The sequence below is a fragment of the Oryzias latipes genome, chromosome 7, assembly GCF_053564925.1.
Source record: "Oryzias latipes strain Hd-rR chromosome 7, Olatipes_Hd-rR_3.1".
NCBI lineage: Eukaryota > Metazoa > Chordata > Actinopteri > Beloniformes > Adrianichthyidae > Oryzias > Oryzias latipes.
Genome location: NC_136243.1, coordinates 32,000,455 through 32,016,863, shown reverse-complemented (window position 1 = coordinate 32,016,863; position 16,409 = coordinate 32,000,455). Strand labels below are relative to the sequence as shown.

The following is a 16,409-nucleotide window of genomic DNA, read 5'->3' as shown; positions in this document are numbered from 1 at the left end:
GGTGTAAGTGTACCACGCATACAAAAAACTCAAGGATCTGAAAACGGCAAACATCCCTGCTTCCTTCTCTTTGTCAGAGACTTAATCCTTTCATCCCTCTTTCCTTCATTGTATTCACTGCATCAAACTGTAATTGCTGTTCATCTACAGTTAAATTATTATGTGCCATTTTTTTTTAACCAAGCAACACTTAATCAACTCATTTTAAATTCAGGTTCTTTTTGCATCCATGCAGCTTTTCCATGCAACAAGACAGGAGTGATCTTCAGGGGGGTTTCCAACTTTCATTAAGCCTTAAATTTGCTGAACTCTGTCCTCCTTTTCCTCTCCACTCATGGGCATCCTGTAGGATTTAGCAGACGCCTTTTCCAAAGCAACACACACATTTTTTTTTTAGGGAGGGCAACGTTGGGTTAAATGTCTTTTGAAAAGCCGTCTAACCTGAGATATGAACCGTTAACCTTCCGACTGCCGAACAATCCCAAGGAAAGCAGAAATTTTGATCAGAGCAGAAAAACTCAAATATTAAACGGTGGCAGAGAACACTTGTTGCACAGAACATGGGATGTGTTTGCTTTCAGGAAACAACTTGTTCTTTTCTGTTGCAAATGCCCTATAAAAAATACCAGAAATGAAAATCCCTCCAATGCTTCAGATGGGATTGGGAAACGGCTCATACTTGGTGATGTTAAACTACTGCTGTAGCCACAGCTGCCCTGGGGCAGCCCGACGGAGGCGTGGCTGCCGGTACGCGCCTACAGCCCCTCTGGCCATCACGAGACATTCATACGCCGTCCCGCACCAGCGGAGCAACACTGGAGGCAGAGAGGGTGAAGTGTCTTGCCCAAGGACTCAACAGTTGACTGCGGGGAGTGGGGATCGAACTGCCGACCCTTTCATCATTGGGCGACACTGCTCAACGGCCTGAGACACTAAAAAACAAATGGACTTTTACCAAGATCAGTGTCATTTTGAACAAAAAATGATTTTATGCTCATTTTCAATCTAAAATTTTTTTTTAATTATAAAAGTACCAACTTAGCTCTGTTTAATTCCTTAGCTTTGTGAAAACGGTCCTACATAGCAAAGCAAAATTTACCTTTTAGGTTCAAAATAAAATAAATACATGTATATTTAAAAAGTGAAATTGTAAATTGTTTTCAATTGTGGATCAAAACAGAAAAAATTCAGTGGTTTGACAGAATTCTGCATCTATGATTTTGACAGTCATCCTAATACTCTGACTAGTCTCACTTGGATTTTAATGGTTTTAACAGCAAAGCAGCAAAACCACAGAAGGATCCCAGAAACGTATAAAAACGGTTCTGCTGTTTTTACAACTCTGTTTTTAGTCTAACAAACCTCCTGTTGTGCTGTCAGGCTGGCCTCTGTTGAGCTTTTCTTCACAGGAAACCTCTGAAGTTTCAGCTCAGAGGTTTCAGGCTGGATAACTTCGGATCAAACAGCCAGTTTGGTGAGAATTCTGAGGTTCTGAAGCAGTGGGCCCAACCTACCTCAGTTCACCGACCGCTTTAATGTCAGGCAATATTTTCACAGACCTGTCTGAACGGGGCAGAAGTATATTTTTAAGCTTCCGGTTTCAGAAAAAACAATTTTTTTAAATTAAAATGCTACTGCAAGACATTTTGTTCAAAAAAATCTGAAAAAATTACCAAATTCTTTTTCTTTTTTGTAATTTGTTGATGATTTTTGTGATTTAATCAAACAAAGTTGTTAGTTTGTAGAAGTTGTTTCTGATTTGTACAGAATTCAATAAAAGCATCTTTACAGTTTTCTTTTCATAGATCACTATTATAGCACTGAAACAGTCTCAGATCATCTTTCAGGACAAATAGGTTGATCATATTTTATTTTTACATAAATCCTGATTGTGTTTTTAACAGAGGGACATTTTTTGGGCTCAAGTTTTTTAACAAATAACCCTCTAATTCCCCTTTGTTGTAGGAAATTTCATAAATGTCCCTTTTACAGGTTTCCATAAATCAGAAACATCTTCATTTTATTGAATCTTCATTCTCTGTCTGCTTTAAACTTGGACTTTGTGAGGAAGACTTTCCCTTTAACAACAAAGTGGATGCTAACAATCGGACGCTAACTTCAGCCGGGTCCGACTTTTAACGGATAAATAAACCAAGATAAAATAAAGCAACACAACCGTCATAAAACTGGTATTTTCTAAATATAATAATAAACACGAATCAACGGTATATGCAACTTTATTATTTACATGTGTGAAACATTCAAAAGTCAGGTGGGAACAACTGTCTCATGTATCAAAGAAAACTCCTGTTTTTGTCTGAAAACAGCAGCTTTATGTTTCTTTGAACTCGAAGGTTCTTCTTCAGTTTCCTCACTGACTTTTCTCCCCAAAGAAACTTTTCAAATATGTTTTATTGTTTGGTTATTAAGCTACCAACTTTGCGATCACGTGACGCGTCACGACAGAAGTACCGGATGTTGCAGTTCCTCACATGACCACTGGAGGTAGGTTGCAGAGTGGAGAAAAGATTCGGATTTCAATATAAAGTTTGAATTCTGGTTTCAAAAATGTATTTTTCAGGCAAAGCTGCAGGAAAAGCACTCCCTTTGTTTGCTCTGATTCACTCACCTCACAGTCGGAAAAACACTTAATGCTTCTTGCAGACTGCTTGGTGTTGAAAACAGAACTTTTTTTTCCTTTTTTTTTTAACAGAGTCTGAGTAAACCAGACTGGAGTCACAAAATGCCGGTAAAAGCAACCAAAGCCTGTCAAACACTGACGCACCTGCTCACTTAAAGCTGCACCTGTCTAAGGGGGTCCTTAAAATCTGGCAATCCAGATGCACCTGTAAAGAAATCTTTGATATTTTAACCCACAAGTTCACAAATAGAGCTGAGATACAAACACAAACTAATCTCTATCCATAAAAACCAATATGAAACCATTTTCCCCTTAAAGTTTCATCCATACTATACTGGGGGATGCTGGAGCCTATCCTTCAGGCTCCAGCAGCGGAACACCCTGGACTGTTTCCCTCAGAATCAAAGGACAATTCAAAGACACCAATCAACCCATGTTTTGGGCAGAGAGATGAAGCAGCAGCTCCTGTAGAAAACACATCCTAAAGGAACCCGGCTGGGATTTCAATCTGTCACACCATTCTGCAGCCAAAACTAAATTTTTTTTGTAGGTTTTCAAGCAAAAACGGATAAAAATAATGCTTTTATGTACAAATTCTTAATTATGTTAAGAATCCAAGAATCCACCTTTGTTTAGTTTTTAATCCCTTTATATGCAATAACAGTTTTCTTTAAAAAAAAGTTTGACAAATTCTATCAAATGAAGCTGTTTTGGTAAAGTTGACAGAAAACAGGTTTAGCCATAAATAACTACTTTCACACAACTAGTTAAACTAAATGTTGAAACTCTTTATTTATTTTTATTCTTTATTAAAGAAAACTTTGAATTCAATATTAAAAACTACAGTTTGGCTTGAAATACAGGACAAGAAATTGATTTTAAACTAAATCTAGACGTGACGGAAGCTAACATGTAAATCAAATCCATAAACTGATGCTGCCTTTAATCCGTATTTTAGTGTTTATTCGTAGTTTTGTGAAACTCCGCCCCTCAAAACGGCTGATCTGAAGTTTGAAGGTAAAGCTTTATGTAGACTTAACATGGAGCGACGTGTTTCCCAACCCGAGGAACGCTGTCCTGCCTTTTTTCAATCCAACCCTGCTCAAACACACCTGCCTTTGATGACCGTCATGTCAGGCTTCTGCAGAGCCTGACGATGAGCTGAATCAGGTGTGCATAAGCAGAGCAACATGGAAAACATGCAGGACTGCGTTCCTCCAGGACCAGGGTTGGGAAACTGCTGAAACACTGCAGTGCAGGACAGTGCCCTGGATTTAAAGGCAAAGCAAGAACTTGATGAATATGAATATTTTATAAAGACTTTCACTGTGTTCTAATGATGAAAACCTCAATGATTTAAAAAAAAAAGCATTTTCATCATATTTTTTAAAATGCCAAATCACTCAAACGCAATGCATTGTGGTTTATACTTGCCAATCTACTGAGGGACACTGTTTTTCTGCAGAAAATTTCCTGGGCACTGGATTTTTGGAATTGTAGATCTGGAAAAAAAATGGTGAACGCCCTTTAAAGTAGGGGTGTAGGTAAAGATCGATTCTGCGATATATCGCGATATTTCATTTGGCGATATTTGTGTCGATTTCAAATGCTGTCAGGACGATACTTATTAAATTATTTATGAGCGTCCTTCAGCGTCTGACTCTTGTTTTCCACTTTAACCCCCTACCGCTAGCTGGCAGCAGAGCACACTGAGCCTCTTTGAGCACCAAACATTTACAAGATCTCAGCGAGAAGCAGCTTGTTTTGTTGTTGTGAGACATGCACTACTTAGTCTTTGCCTAGGATGGGTACCGAACTGAAACTCTGACCCATGTTGCTGTCAGTATCATAAAACCGTGGATTGTGGTGCTTTGGGGCTCAGATAAGAACGAGTGACGCACTGCAGCTGCACAGCGGCTAATGCGCTGAGCACCAGCTAAAATGCTGTCGAAAGCGGGCCAAAGTTCTACAGAACCTCACAGCAATAGATTCTGCTTTAGCGACCTGATGGATCAGCATGATGTGTACAACGCTCTGAAGAAAAAAGGCCAACGTCGAGGCGATGAGCGGTGAAACCTGTGTGAGAAAGTGGAGCTGCAGAGCAGACTGTCACGTAAATGAAGCACCTTAGCCCCATTAAAGCGCTCTTCTTCATCCTGCCATGCTGACTCATCACACTGTATTGTTTCTGGAAAGAACTGGTGTTTTATTAATTTTTCTTAACCTTTGAAGCGCCGCTCCAACCGTTTAAAAGAAAATGTGTTCCAGTACAATTTCGCGATATGTATCGTATCGTGGGACGCGTATCGTGGGACACCCCTACTATATAGTGCTCAAAGTAGTCAGTAGTGACTGAATTCAGACACGTGCTCTTTTATGTTGTACTTCAGACTAGGCCTGCACAAATTTATGTTATTGTTATGACATCAAGCTGTGCAATATGCATTCCGGAAAAGACGGCGAAAATCGCAATAAATGGTTACCTTAAATGTGCTAAAACAATCTCATGGCAGCTTGAAATATTGAACAAATGAAATAAATCCCTTTATGCATTTAACCAATCGGAAGGACCCGTTTACGTTGTTGATCAGTCAGATGAGCCCTTTTATGTTTGATGTTTGCCTCCTACGTCGACAAGGGTCATTTGGTGTATAATTTTTAAACTGTTGCAGTGAAATGGAAATGATGTTTTTGGTGTTTTGCTATTTGTTTATATACCGCAAATTATATTGCAATATTAATCACCAATATCGCGAGTTTTCCTCATTTCGTGCAGCCCTACTTCAGACCATCTCATCTCTGCTTCAGCGTTGTTCACCTCTGCTTTAGCCGCTCCATTGCCCCCCCCCCCTTCAGCTCTCCTCCTCTGCTTTCATCTCTTCCTCCTCTTTAACTCCAGAAAATCTCCTGTCAACAGGACGGAGAAACCTAATTTACCAGCCTTTCATTGCCCCCCCCCCCCACCCCCTCCTCTTTTCAGCCTCTCTCTTTTGTTTTCAGAGCCGTGGTCGGTCGGCTTTGCCGCTCCATTGTTCAAAGATCAGCACATTTCCGGAGGTTTGAGATCGACTCCCTCCGCCCGACCCGCTCTCACCTGGGCGAACGTCTGAGCGGGACGCGAGGACCACGCGTCCTCCCTGATGCCTGCAAAGAGGCGACTTTCTGAGGATGGCCTCCATCTGCAACTTTTCTTCCCGTCACCAAACTAATTCAAAGTTTGGCTTTGCTGAAAAACCAAAGATGCCAGGGGTCTTTGCCAAAAGACTGACTGAGCAGGTAGATGTGTCCAGCACACAAGAGGACAAACTTAAACCAACGCCGCTTGTTTTGTCCTCATTCTCAGACCGAGTCAGCCCTGTTTTCTGGTTCTTTCTCTTTCATCAAACACAAGCAGTGACACATACATTCATTTGTGCAAAAGCCAATTAACCCCATCTCTGACCTGGGGATTAGGAAGTCACCTTTGACCTCCAGCTTTTCCTTTAAGAGCGGAGCGTTTTTGTCAACCCCGACGTGCGCCAGGCTTCGGGAAAACCTCCAAAACGAATCGTTTTCTTTCATTCACAGCAGACAATCGCCCCTTTTTAGCTTCTTGCTTTTAGTCCCAGGATCTTTTAAATTACCCTGCTAACATTTTTGAGAACTTTGATCCAAAAAAACAAACAAACAACCAAGGAAATACAACAGCCTTACAAATCACTTTGTTATAATCATGAAACCATCTCTTTTACTGCAAAGTTTGACTTGTTTTCCAAGAAAGTGGCAGGAAAAGTGTTTTGAGTGCAAGAAAAAAACAGGAAACAGGCCACAAAGACTGCCAGGCTGCTTGGTCATCCAGCTGTCACACCGTCTTGATTTTACAGATCTGCAGCCCACAAGCATCCACAGAGGTCTTCATCGGCGAAGGTGCGCCGTTGAAGCCTCTATTTGCGGATTCAGCTGGCCAGTTTTAGGAGGACCATAAACAGAGCAGCACCACCCACAGAGATGCAGATGGAGTCAACCTTAGAGGGTCCAGAGGCCCTAAAAAAAGGAACTTCAGCTATCTAATCTCTGCACACAGAGACTCTGTGTTCATCATGTCCACTCTTTCTGAGGGAAAGGGAGGTCTGGGATTACATTTGGGGACAGCGTTTTCTGAAGTTAAGGAGACATTTGTAAAGAAAAACTAAAATAGTGTTGCTTCAGAGGGGTCAAGTGGGTGTTGCTTTGGAGCCATAAAGACATGAAAGTGGTTCATCACAAGTTCTGCATTTTCCACAGACTCATCAAAGAGAAGCCAGGACCCGGAGAACCCGCGCGCCCGCGCACTCACTGACTCCCCCTCTGAGGGGGTCTACTGCGCCGGCGCGGGCTGGCTTCCCTGCGGCGCGCGGTGGACTCACCGCTGACGAGCGTGAAGAGCGAGGCTTGCATCTCTGCGCGCGCATCCGCCGCGGGGCCGCGGATCACCTGTAACCTGTGCTGGAAACAAAAGCGTTCATGACAGTCAAAGCCCGGAACTTCTTTTTCTGTCCCAAAAGACACAAACGAACTTCGTTAAGCTAACTGTTCAAAACTCATCCAGACAGCTGCACTAAATCACAAACAGATTCGAGAATGGTTTAAAATTGAGTTTTTAAGTTTAAAATGGGTCTAAAGTGGTGAAGGACGGACCTCACGGGTTCGGTCCCGTCCTGGATGTTCGCTTCTCGCCTCCGTCGGGAGCTGGCTCCTCCTGCAGCACTTGTTGCGGAGCTCTGCGGAGGAGAGTCAAGCGGCGAACGGACCCCCCACTCCTGCCGCTGTCCGTCGGAAACCCCGTGCTGGACTTCCACTGGAGCGGGAGTCTGTCAGAGTTCGCTCGCGGACGATAGGCGCGCGAGCTCGGAATCCACAACGGGGCGCACCAAGTGGTTCACAATCAATATCGTTAGAGAAAATACATGTGAAACAATACTTTTGTGATTTTTTTTTAGGTTATTAGTCAACAAAAAATGCAAAAATGTAAGTTTGTATTAGTAAGTTTTTCATTGAGATTTGAGTTTTAGGAATTTAATTTTGGTGTGCGCCATATGTTTTAAAATACATCAATATCCACATCATGTGTGACATAATAATTCCAACCAAACAGGATCCTGAGCTCACAGAATAAATGAGATCCAGCAGAGATTGGAAAAAAAGTTACCCTCCAGCAAAAGTGATGCACTTTAAAATATTCCAATTGTTTATTTTCAGTTTCTAAGAGATCAGAATTTATGTTTGCATTAATGATAACTAGGTGTCCAGGTCCTAAAGCCGTAAAGTGGTCCTGCATCGTCACACTACACCACACGCATGTTTAACCATTGCTCCGATGATGTTTTCTGAACTTCTGTAAGATTTAAGTCTAAAAAAGTTCTGCATCAGTCCAAAGACCTTGTGTGCAGAAGTTTACGATAGAATAGAATAGATCAGAATAGAATAGAATAGTTTATTGTTCCTTAGCAGCATCTTTCTTCTTGAACGCTCTCGTTTGTCCAGTCTCACTGTGATGGTAAAATCATGGGTTTTTCACAAGTGGTGGATTTGAATCTATGGGTCATAGCAAAAAGTAAAAATAAAAAGGGACCCAAATGCCTCCCTGCTTGACCCTCAGCTTGTTTCATTCTTAGTGTCCGATTAAGGCTTTTACCAACAAAAGGCTGTGACTGCAGGTCACCGCTCCCCATAGATGGGTCAAATGCGCAGAGCAAATTTTGCTCACCCAGGTGTGTGACAAATGGAATTTGAACGTACCAAACAGATTCCTGTCATTGCTTTAGAACAAAATGTTTACTTCTAAGTCCAAAATAGACAATGCACCACACGTTGCATCATTTCACACTGGAACAATCACATCACTGACAGTTTATGCTTTGTGTTCCAGTTTTTTTATTAGGAATAAATGAAGCCATAGCTATTGGATCATTTTCAAGCCCAACATGACTTGAAGCAAGCAAACCTTAAAGAACTGAACCAATGTTGTAAAAAAAAAAAATGGGTCAAACGTTGTACACCAACACAATTTACCACCATTCTGTCTAAGTTAGCTTGGTTTTACCACCTTTACTCCGATTTCTATCGAAGTAGCATCTGAAGTTGTTTACCTGGGAGTTTTTTTTACAGCAGGGAAAATCATTTTCAGATAAACTCCCCCCCCCTCCCAAAGCAGGAATGCACTCTGCCAGCTAAATGCTGTCAGCATGACTTGATTCACAAAAAGTCAAAAGTACATCAGCTCCTGTGTTTTTAATCCAGAGAAAGCTCTGGTGGTTGAGTAAAGTTCAGAAAAGCATTTCTTCCCCTCAGACAGGTGCAGGTTTGTCTGATGGCTGCAGGTGCTGGAGCCTCATGCTGGCAGACGGTCCCCGCCGGACAAATCCGATGAAATCTGTCATATTCCACATTCTATGAGCTGCTGGAGGACAGCCTCTCTTTGTTAGAGCTCAGCTACAAAAGGGAGTAGCAGGCCTCCTTCACACTGAGGAAAGCTGGAGAATAACTGAAGAGTGGTAAAGAATTTCCACTTCAAGGTCGGTTTGATAAGCCACAAAAGCAAATGAGTAGGATCTTTGTGAGCAAGTCTGCAGTACCAGTGCTTCCTATAGGACTGGACTGCAGGGATGGGCAGGGTGGACATCAATGAATTCTTTTGTTTTTCTTTTTTTTTTTAATAAAATGTCCCATTGTTTTAAACATTCTACATTACAGGCAAGAAAAAAAAAGCTTAATCTTAAACATGAAAAATGTTAAATTCATTTAATGTATTTTTGCGTCAAACAACTTTAACAACAAACTTTAAACATAGTTTTCTTTCCATTTAAACATCTATTTTCTAATCAATTCTGGGCTGTTACTGAATAGCTAAATGTTTAAAATAAAATTTGGGAACAGAAATAATGTAAAGAATATCAGCAGTCGGTGGAATATTTTTGAAAGATACAATAAACGATTAAGAGACGCCTGACATATTCAAAGGGCCTCCATGGGGGTTAATGGAGCTGTGAACTGACCAAAATATTAGGAGATAATGCAGTGTCAACATCTGTCCCATCTTTTAAAAGTAGTTTTATGACAGTTTTCTAAATTGATATTTGGATATTTAAGGATCTTTTGTGAGACTAGGTTCATTTTTTATGGTCAGGAAGGTCCCATCCTTCCATTTTCCGAATCCCTTTCAAAGCAATGAGGTTACTGGAGCCTATCCCAGATGTTAACTTAACAGATTGCTAGTCTGTTGAAGGGCCACATGCCCACATGGGGCAATATAAAACCACCAATTCACATATGAAGCATATTTCTGTACTGTGGGAGGAAACTGGAGAAAATCCATAAATGCTGAAGGGGAACATGCAAACACTCCAGAATTTGAACCAGGGTCTTCTCACTGGGAGACCACAGTGCTAACCACCACAACAACTGTGCACTCAGGTTATGTGGAGTAGTTTCTTGATTTCCTGTCCTGTGTTTTGAGAACATCTGGATTTCAGTTTTCCAACTGATAACTGTGTTCAATGCTATAGTTTTCTGTTCGTCAGTGACTGGTCCCCTTTTGCCATCCTTTGGGTTTTTTTCCCAGGACTTAGTCATTTCAAAGTGTTTGTGTCATTTTTAGTGTCTTCTTTTGGGTTTATGACCTAAGGTTTCAGGGTCTGCCATTAAGCGTTTGAGTCCTACAACCGCCTGTCCTGACCATTTGTGGAGAAAGCTAAATGTAGACGTGGAAGGAATGAATCTTGTAAACAAGAGGCTCAAAAGTTGTTATATGTCAACATAAAGGAAGTTGTCATTTAACTATAGACATTCATTTTTTAATAATAAAACTGCGTGTTTTTAAAATTCTCCAACTTTTGCCTGAAAATAAATAAAATCAGTAAATTTGAGTTTTGTCTGTGCGGTTCACAATACTTGTTTGGTCCCCAAAGTCCCTCTGGTTATCTGTTATCTGGGATTAAAACATTGGAAATCCTTTGAATCACAGGGTTTTGCTAACAAAACTACAGAGCGCCCTCTTGTGGCAAAGAATTTAAACAACACCTCTACTCCAACAGAAACAAAAAAAAAAAGATGACAAACGCGGCATCAATGCGGCACAACAGGACGAATTAACAGAAACCACATCACATTTATTTGTTTTTCCCCTTAATGCACATCAGAGCAACAAAAATATATACAAATTTCATCCAAAAATCAGAGGTTTAGATATATTTCTCCAACGACCTTAAGAATGAATCATAACTGAATCATAAAACCACAACATTTCTCAGAGCTTTTTTATTATAAAATTTGACATTTCTATAGTTGGTTATGTATGAATGTGATAAAGTCAAAGTTTACACTCAAAAAACAACAAATTCTCCACAGGAAATGTAATAATAGATGAAATAGCTTAATGGCGCAAACACCACAGAGTGTAGTGTGGATATAAATGCTTTCAGACGTACAGTACAGAGGAATGCAGCTCTATCATTTAACACTTGACAAGTAAAACATTGAAATACACTGAAAGAATAGAGGTATCTCCACAGCAGCCTTTTGTTTTTCATGAGTGATGCTCGCCTGTTCCAGAGTCACAGTATTCGGCGCTCCTCTGCACAGATCATCATACTTGGCAGCTACTAAACGTCTGCATTTTCCTCCTCAGCTCATCCCGCACGTCGGTGGCGTTTTGTTTCAGATCTTCCAGCTCCACCAGCTGTTTCTGCATCCTGTCCTCGTTGTCCTTGAATGTGTTCGTCAGCTCTGCGGACAGAGAAGGAAGTTAGAGCGGCCAACCACAGGCGAACGATGCTAGTGAGAGCCTGTGGGGCGCCACCGAGATCGGGGCTGTCGCGGTCAAACCGGAACAACAAGAATTAGCAAAACTCAAAATAAATTCTTAATGGAAATTTTGTAACAAATAAAAAAAAAAAAAGTCTAGTATAAAAAAAAAGAGGGTCACCTCCGGGCTGAACGTTCACTGCTGCAAAGCAGTCAACGTGTGAGTCACATTCTTGCTTCCCTGACAAGTTCCTGTCCATTTTAGAATTGGTTTTTCTCTTTAAAGAGTTAAATATTCACCCCCCCCAACAATTCTGATCTTTAAATTCATAAACTGCAGGATCATTGCTCGTTCTTCTACTTTAACTGAACATTTGTGGTCCTCTGTTGCTTTCCTATTGTTTTATCCATTTCCTCTTAAGCCTTACAGGTGGATCTGGGCTGTCCGCCGGTGAAAAAGGGTCAAAGTGCCTGTATGGAGCGTGCAGGTGTATGAGACGCAGGTGTGTTTCACACTTAGCAAGTTACCTGTAAAGTGCTGTTCATGTGATACTGTTTCTTTTCTGTCACAGCTTTCATTTCTTTTTCTAGTTTTTTCTTGGTCAAAGTATTTAGTACAGAACATTATCTGGTAAAGTGTGAAGATGAGACTGCTGTAGACACTTAACTCCATGATTTTTAAGGCTTCACTCAGATCTTATTGTTTATGTAACAAAAAAAGAACTCTTGTAAAACTTGTCATAATCAACTCATTTGAATGAGTTCATATATTTCTTGTTGGGTATAGCATGAAATTAGAAAAAGTTAAGGTGATTAACGATATATTTAAAAATATTGACCAAAAAAATGAACCCTCTGTGGTTTCTGAACTCATCAGTTAGTCTTTGAAGCTCATCGGCTGTTTAATATAACCCCCGCAATTGGCATTGTCTTTATTAAAAATGTAACATGAAGGTTTCAAAATCTTTTTAGAATTGAAATTTTTGGTTTAAAACAAACATCACTTATGTTATGACTCATAATTGCGACAGCCCTTGGAATGAATCCTTGGGACATCGTAAAATATTCAGTGTAGCTTCAGCTTTTTATGAACTCTCTACATGTTTGATTTTTCATAAAAACATCAATTTTTGTCCAACAAAAAAAATCTACTTTTCATAATTGAGATTTTTGGAGAGTTTCAAGGTTTGTTGTGTAATATAAACAAAAAGAAGCTGGGGTTGTACTAAACATATGGATGTCAAACAGTTTTACAGAGAAATTAATCAAGCAAATTTGAAAGCAGAGGAAAAGCTGAAAAAAGGCCCTGGATTACTAAAGTTTAGGAGCTGCAGGCTTCAGGTTAAGCATCCAAACTAAATCAGCTTCCTGTACTCACCCTCCAGTTCCTTTATGCCATCCTTTGCCTTGTTGAAGAGATCTTCTGCGTCGCTCTTCATCATTCGAACCTTCTGGCTGATGGTGTCCAGGCTCCCAGACTCGCCACCAAGGGAATCCACTTTCCGCAGCAGCTCCTGGTACTGTTCCTCCGTGTCGTTGAGGCTCTGGGACACAGAGCAACAGTCAACATCAACCGCGGTTCCTTATTTAAGTGTGAAACCGGGTGTGGAGCACACCAACCTGCTCCAATGATGAAGCCCTGAGGGTGGCGTTGTTTGCCAGGGCTAGAGCGTCGTCTGCCATCCTTCTGTTCATCTCCGTCTTGTTCCTCAGAGCTTCTGCCTCGGCTGAGAGGTTCTGCAAACGCATCACTATGTCCATCTGTTTCCTCTCTAGCAGCAACAGCTGTGACTCCACCTAAAGTACACAAAAAAAAGGGAAACAAATGTGGAGAAATGAAGGGTGAAGAACGACAGCAGAGTTTGGATCTGCTCTGCTGGGACTGAGCAGAGTTTAGATCTGCTCTGCTGGGCGGCCGTGGTGCAGCGGTAGGGCGGTCAACCCATGATCGTAAGATTGCAGGTTCGATTCCCGCCTTGCACGCCCATGTGTCAAATGTGTCCTTGTGTCCATGTGTCCTTGGGCAAGACACTGAACCCCACCTTGCCTCTGGTGGGAGGTTGGCGCCAGTGTTTGGCAGCGGAGCCCCCATCAGTGTGTGAATGTGTGTGTGAATGTGTGTTTGCATGGGTGAATGGGACTGTGACTGTAAAGCGCTTTGGGCCTTCATAGGAAGGTAGAAAGCACTATATAAGTATACGCCATTTACCATTTGCTGTGACTGAGCAGAGTTTGGATCAGCTCTGCCGTGACTGAGCAGAATTTGGATCTGCTTTTCTGTGACTGAGCCGTACCTCTGCTGTGGCGTTCTGGGTGTTGTTCAGGTTGCTCTGTGCCTCCTTCAGGGCTGTGGTTGCCTTTTCAATGGCTTTCTCAGACGCTTCCAATGCCTGCTTGGTGCTGTTGGCTGCATCCTTCACTCCCTCGGCTTGAGCTCTGCACAACGACAACAAAAAAAGGATAGAAATGTTTATGCTTGTGCAGCATCTCGCAGATGTTCCAATCGATGTTGCTTCATTTTCAATTTCATTACCACTTCAGAAAGACCATGATTTCAAATTTGGGTTGGGTGAATCAGGCCACAAGAGGGGAATGGACACAAGTTTAAAACCCCGGGTCACGAAAAGGATTTGAAAGATCTCCATTGATAGCAGGGAATCAAAAATATTTGTTCAATCTGGTTAAATAGAAGTCCATCACTGCAAAAACAGCCAACATAACGACCAGAAATCCACAAAACGGAGGTTTTAGTGATCTGTTCAACTGACAAGAAAGTACGGTGGCTCTGAAGTGACAATCACATCAACAAATCACTCAACACAAATACATATTACACACAATGACAATTAAGGAAGCAAAACAAATAAACAAAAAACAGCTTCACATTTTAGAAATCCAAACAAAATCCCAGAAACTGAAACGTTATTCCAAAAAAAGTAAGATACAAGGAAAACATTTTGGAAATATAAGTAATTTCCAGAAATCAACATGAAATGTTAAAAGCTGAAACAAAAGGTAGGTATTATGGGATGTCACTGATTGAATGATAACACATGAGTTTTGAAGGAGGGGGAAGTAGAAGGAACAGTGAGAAAGACTTGGTTGAACCATCACTGAACTTTTACAGTAGGTGAGTTTCTTGTTTTGTTTTCCTTTTTAACATTTCATTTTGATTTTTGGAAATTACTTTTGCTTTCTGAAATGTCTTTTTTAACGTTTTGGTTTCTGGAATTTTGTTTTAATTTCTAAAATATAAAGTTTTTTTAAATTATTATTAGTTTTTATTGTTTTATTTGTCGTTGCGATCTTTAATGTTTCTTACGTTGGGTGATTTGTTGAGGGTAGTGTTGGGTAAATTACCTTTTAAAAGTAATTGATTACTTTACTTTAGTTCCTGGATCAAGTAATTAAATTACTTCTTAAAAGTAATTCACTACTTGTTACTTTTTTCCACTCATACAAATTGTCAAAGTTTGCAGAAAAAAAGATCCGCTTGTTTTTCACTTAACTTTATTTTTAAAGTAATGACCTTGTGCAAAGTATGAACCCGTTATCAGACATGACCTGGCATTATTCAAATTCAGACAACAGTGTAAAAAGACACAAACATAAATTGAAAAATGTAGTTTGCTGAAAGTGAGATGTGGGGAAAAAAAACGGTTTCACCGATATCTATGAGTTTCGATTCATGTCTAAGAACACTATTGAATGCCTCCCGCAGTTTCATTCTCCCCCTCAAATGCAAAAAAGTCATTCTGACTGGAGGGGGCGGGGCTAGAACCATATAAAATGTAGACAGTAAATGCTAACAACTGAAAAAACAACTATATTTACAAATCAACTTTCTACTTTATACATTTCATCCCATTTCAAGATCCTCTTTTGTGGAACTAAATGTTTTTTTTAGTTCCAGAGTCAGAGACCATCTCTGTCTTCAGGACTTTCAAAGACAACAGAGTTCCTGCCGTGACAGTTTAGGCTCTGTTGTTCTGCAAAGACGTTTGAAAAAGTCGGACTTACTTTGCATCCTTAGCTTTGCTGAGCAGCTCCTTGGCCTTGTTGACGGTGTCAGCGGTCTGATTCAAAATGGCCTCGACGTTGGTGAGGTTGGAGAGGCTGTCCCTGATCTCTGTGGTGATTTTATCCAGAGTGGTTCTGTTGAACGGCAGCGTGATCGACAGCACCTGCAGGGCCACCTTCTCTATGCTCTCCGGATCAGCGCCCTCCCCTGAGCAGAACACAGACAAACGGCACATCCGTGACTCAACGAGGATCATTTGGCGTGACTCTAATAAAAGCAACATCTGCGCACCGGTTAGGAAGTCTTTTATCATCTTAATGAAGTCTTTGAGATTCTTGTTGTTGTCTTCAAAGTGTTTCTTCTTCTCCTGGGCTTTCTCCAGCGTTTTCATCGTCTGGTTCTTCACATCTTGAGTCAGACTGGCAATTTCCTGGAGCTGAAGACAAAGCGAAAAAAGCCCCAGAACCTTTTTTATACACTGCGGTCTGAAGCAGCGTTGTGTAGGAAGAGGAGGAGGAGGAGTTCTGCACCTTCCTGGAGATGTTCTGCAGCTCTTCGTTTGCAGCCATCAGACTCTGGATGGTGTTTACAGACTGGTTCAGTGCTGCCCGGGCGCTGCCCACCGTCCCGTTGCAGCCTTCGCCTCCACATATGAGGTCACCCCGATCATCGCGGCACCCCGCTCCACCGCACTGGCTGTCCGGACAGCTGCCATTGACACTGACGCTGCTGTGACCGCCGCACACCTCGAATGAGAGATGGAGTGAAATTTACCCCGCAGAATCATCAAGTGTGCTTCAAGATGAAAATAAAAAGCGATTTCTTTTTCTTTTGTATTTTAAATGTTTTAAATAATTGCCCACAGTTTTCTATGGTTTGACTATGAAAATAGTCAAACCTGTATGGGTGCATGTGACGTGGGACTTCGATCTACTGAGAAACTTTACTGGACCAAAACCATTTCACTGTTTAGAGAAATAATATGAA

The 16,409-nt window shown here is 41.1% G+C and overlaps 2 protein-coding genes across 5 annotated transcripts in view; both read right to left on the bottom strand.

The window, feature by feature from the left end:
* The window catches only part of lamb2 (laminin, beta 2 (laminin S)), a 44,217-nt gene extending 36,744 nt beyond the window's left edge, over positions 1-7,473 (bottom strand). The window contains exons 1-2 of one of the 3 annotated variants that reach the window (XM_078949595.1): positions 7,303-7,473; positions 7,027-7,105 (exon numbers count right to left, since the gene is read on the bottom strand). In XM_078949595.1, the coding sequence (XP_078805721.1) occupies positions 7,027-7,057 (31 nt within the window). In that variant the 5' untranslated portion in view covers positions 7,058-7,105; positions 7,303-7,473. Of the gene's footprint in view, positions 1-7,026; positions 7,106-7,297 lie in introns of all 3 variants that reach the window. The other 2 variants (XM_023956372.2, XM_078949594.1) reach the window with 2 other exon arrangements.
* A 3,273-nt stretch (positions 7,474-10,746) lies between these two features.
* The window catches only part of lamb2l (laminin, beta 2-like), a 57,541-nt gene continuing 51,878 nt past the window's right edge, over positions 10,747-16,409 (bottom strand). For both annotated transcript variants that reach the window (XM_011476771.4, XM_011476772.4), the window contains exons 29-35: positions 15,953-16,168; positions 15,714-15,858; positions 15,422-15,629; positions 13,696-13,837; positions 13,022-13,198; positions 12,780-12,945; positions 10,747-11,383 (exon numbers count right to left, since the gene is read on the bottom strand). In XM_011476771.4, the coding sequence (XP_011475073.1) occupies positions 11,244-11,383; positions 12,780-12,945; positions 13,022-13,198; positions 13,696-13,837; positions 15,422-15,629; positions 15,714-15,858; positions 15,953-16,168 (1,194 nt within the window). In that variant the 3' untranslated portion in view covers positions 10,747-11,243. The remainder of the gene's footprint in view (positions 11,384-12,779; positions 12,946-13,021; positions 13,199-13,695; positions 13,838-15,421; positions 15,630-15,713; positions 15,859-15,952; positions 16,169-16,409) is intronic.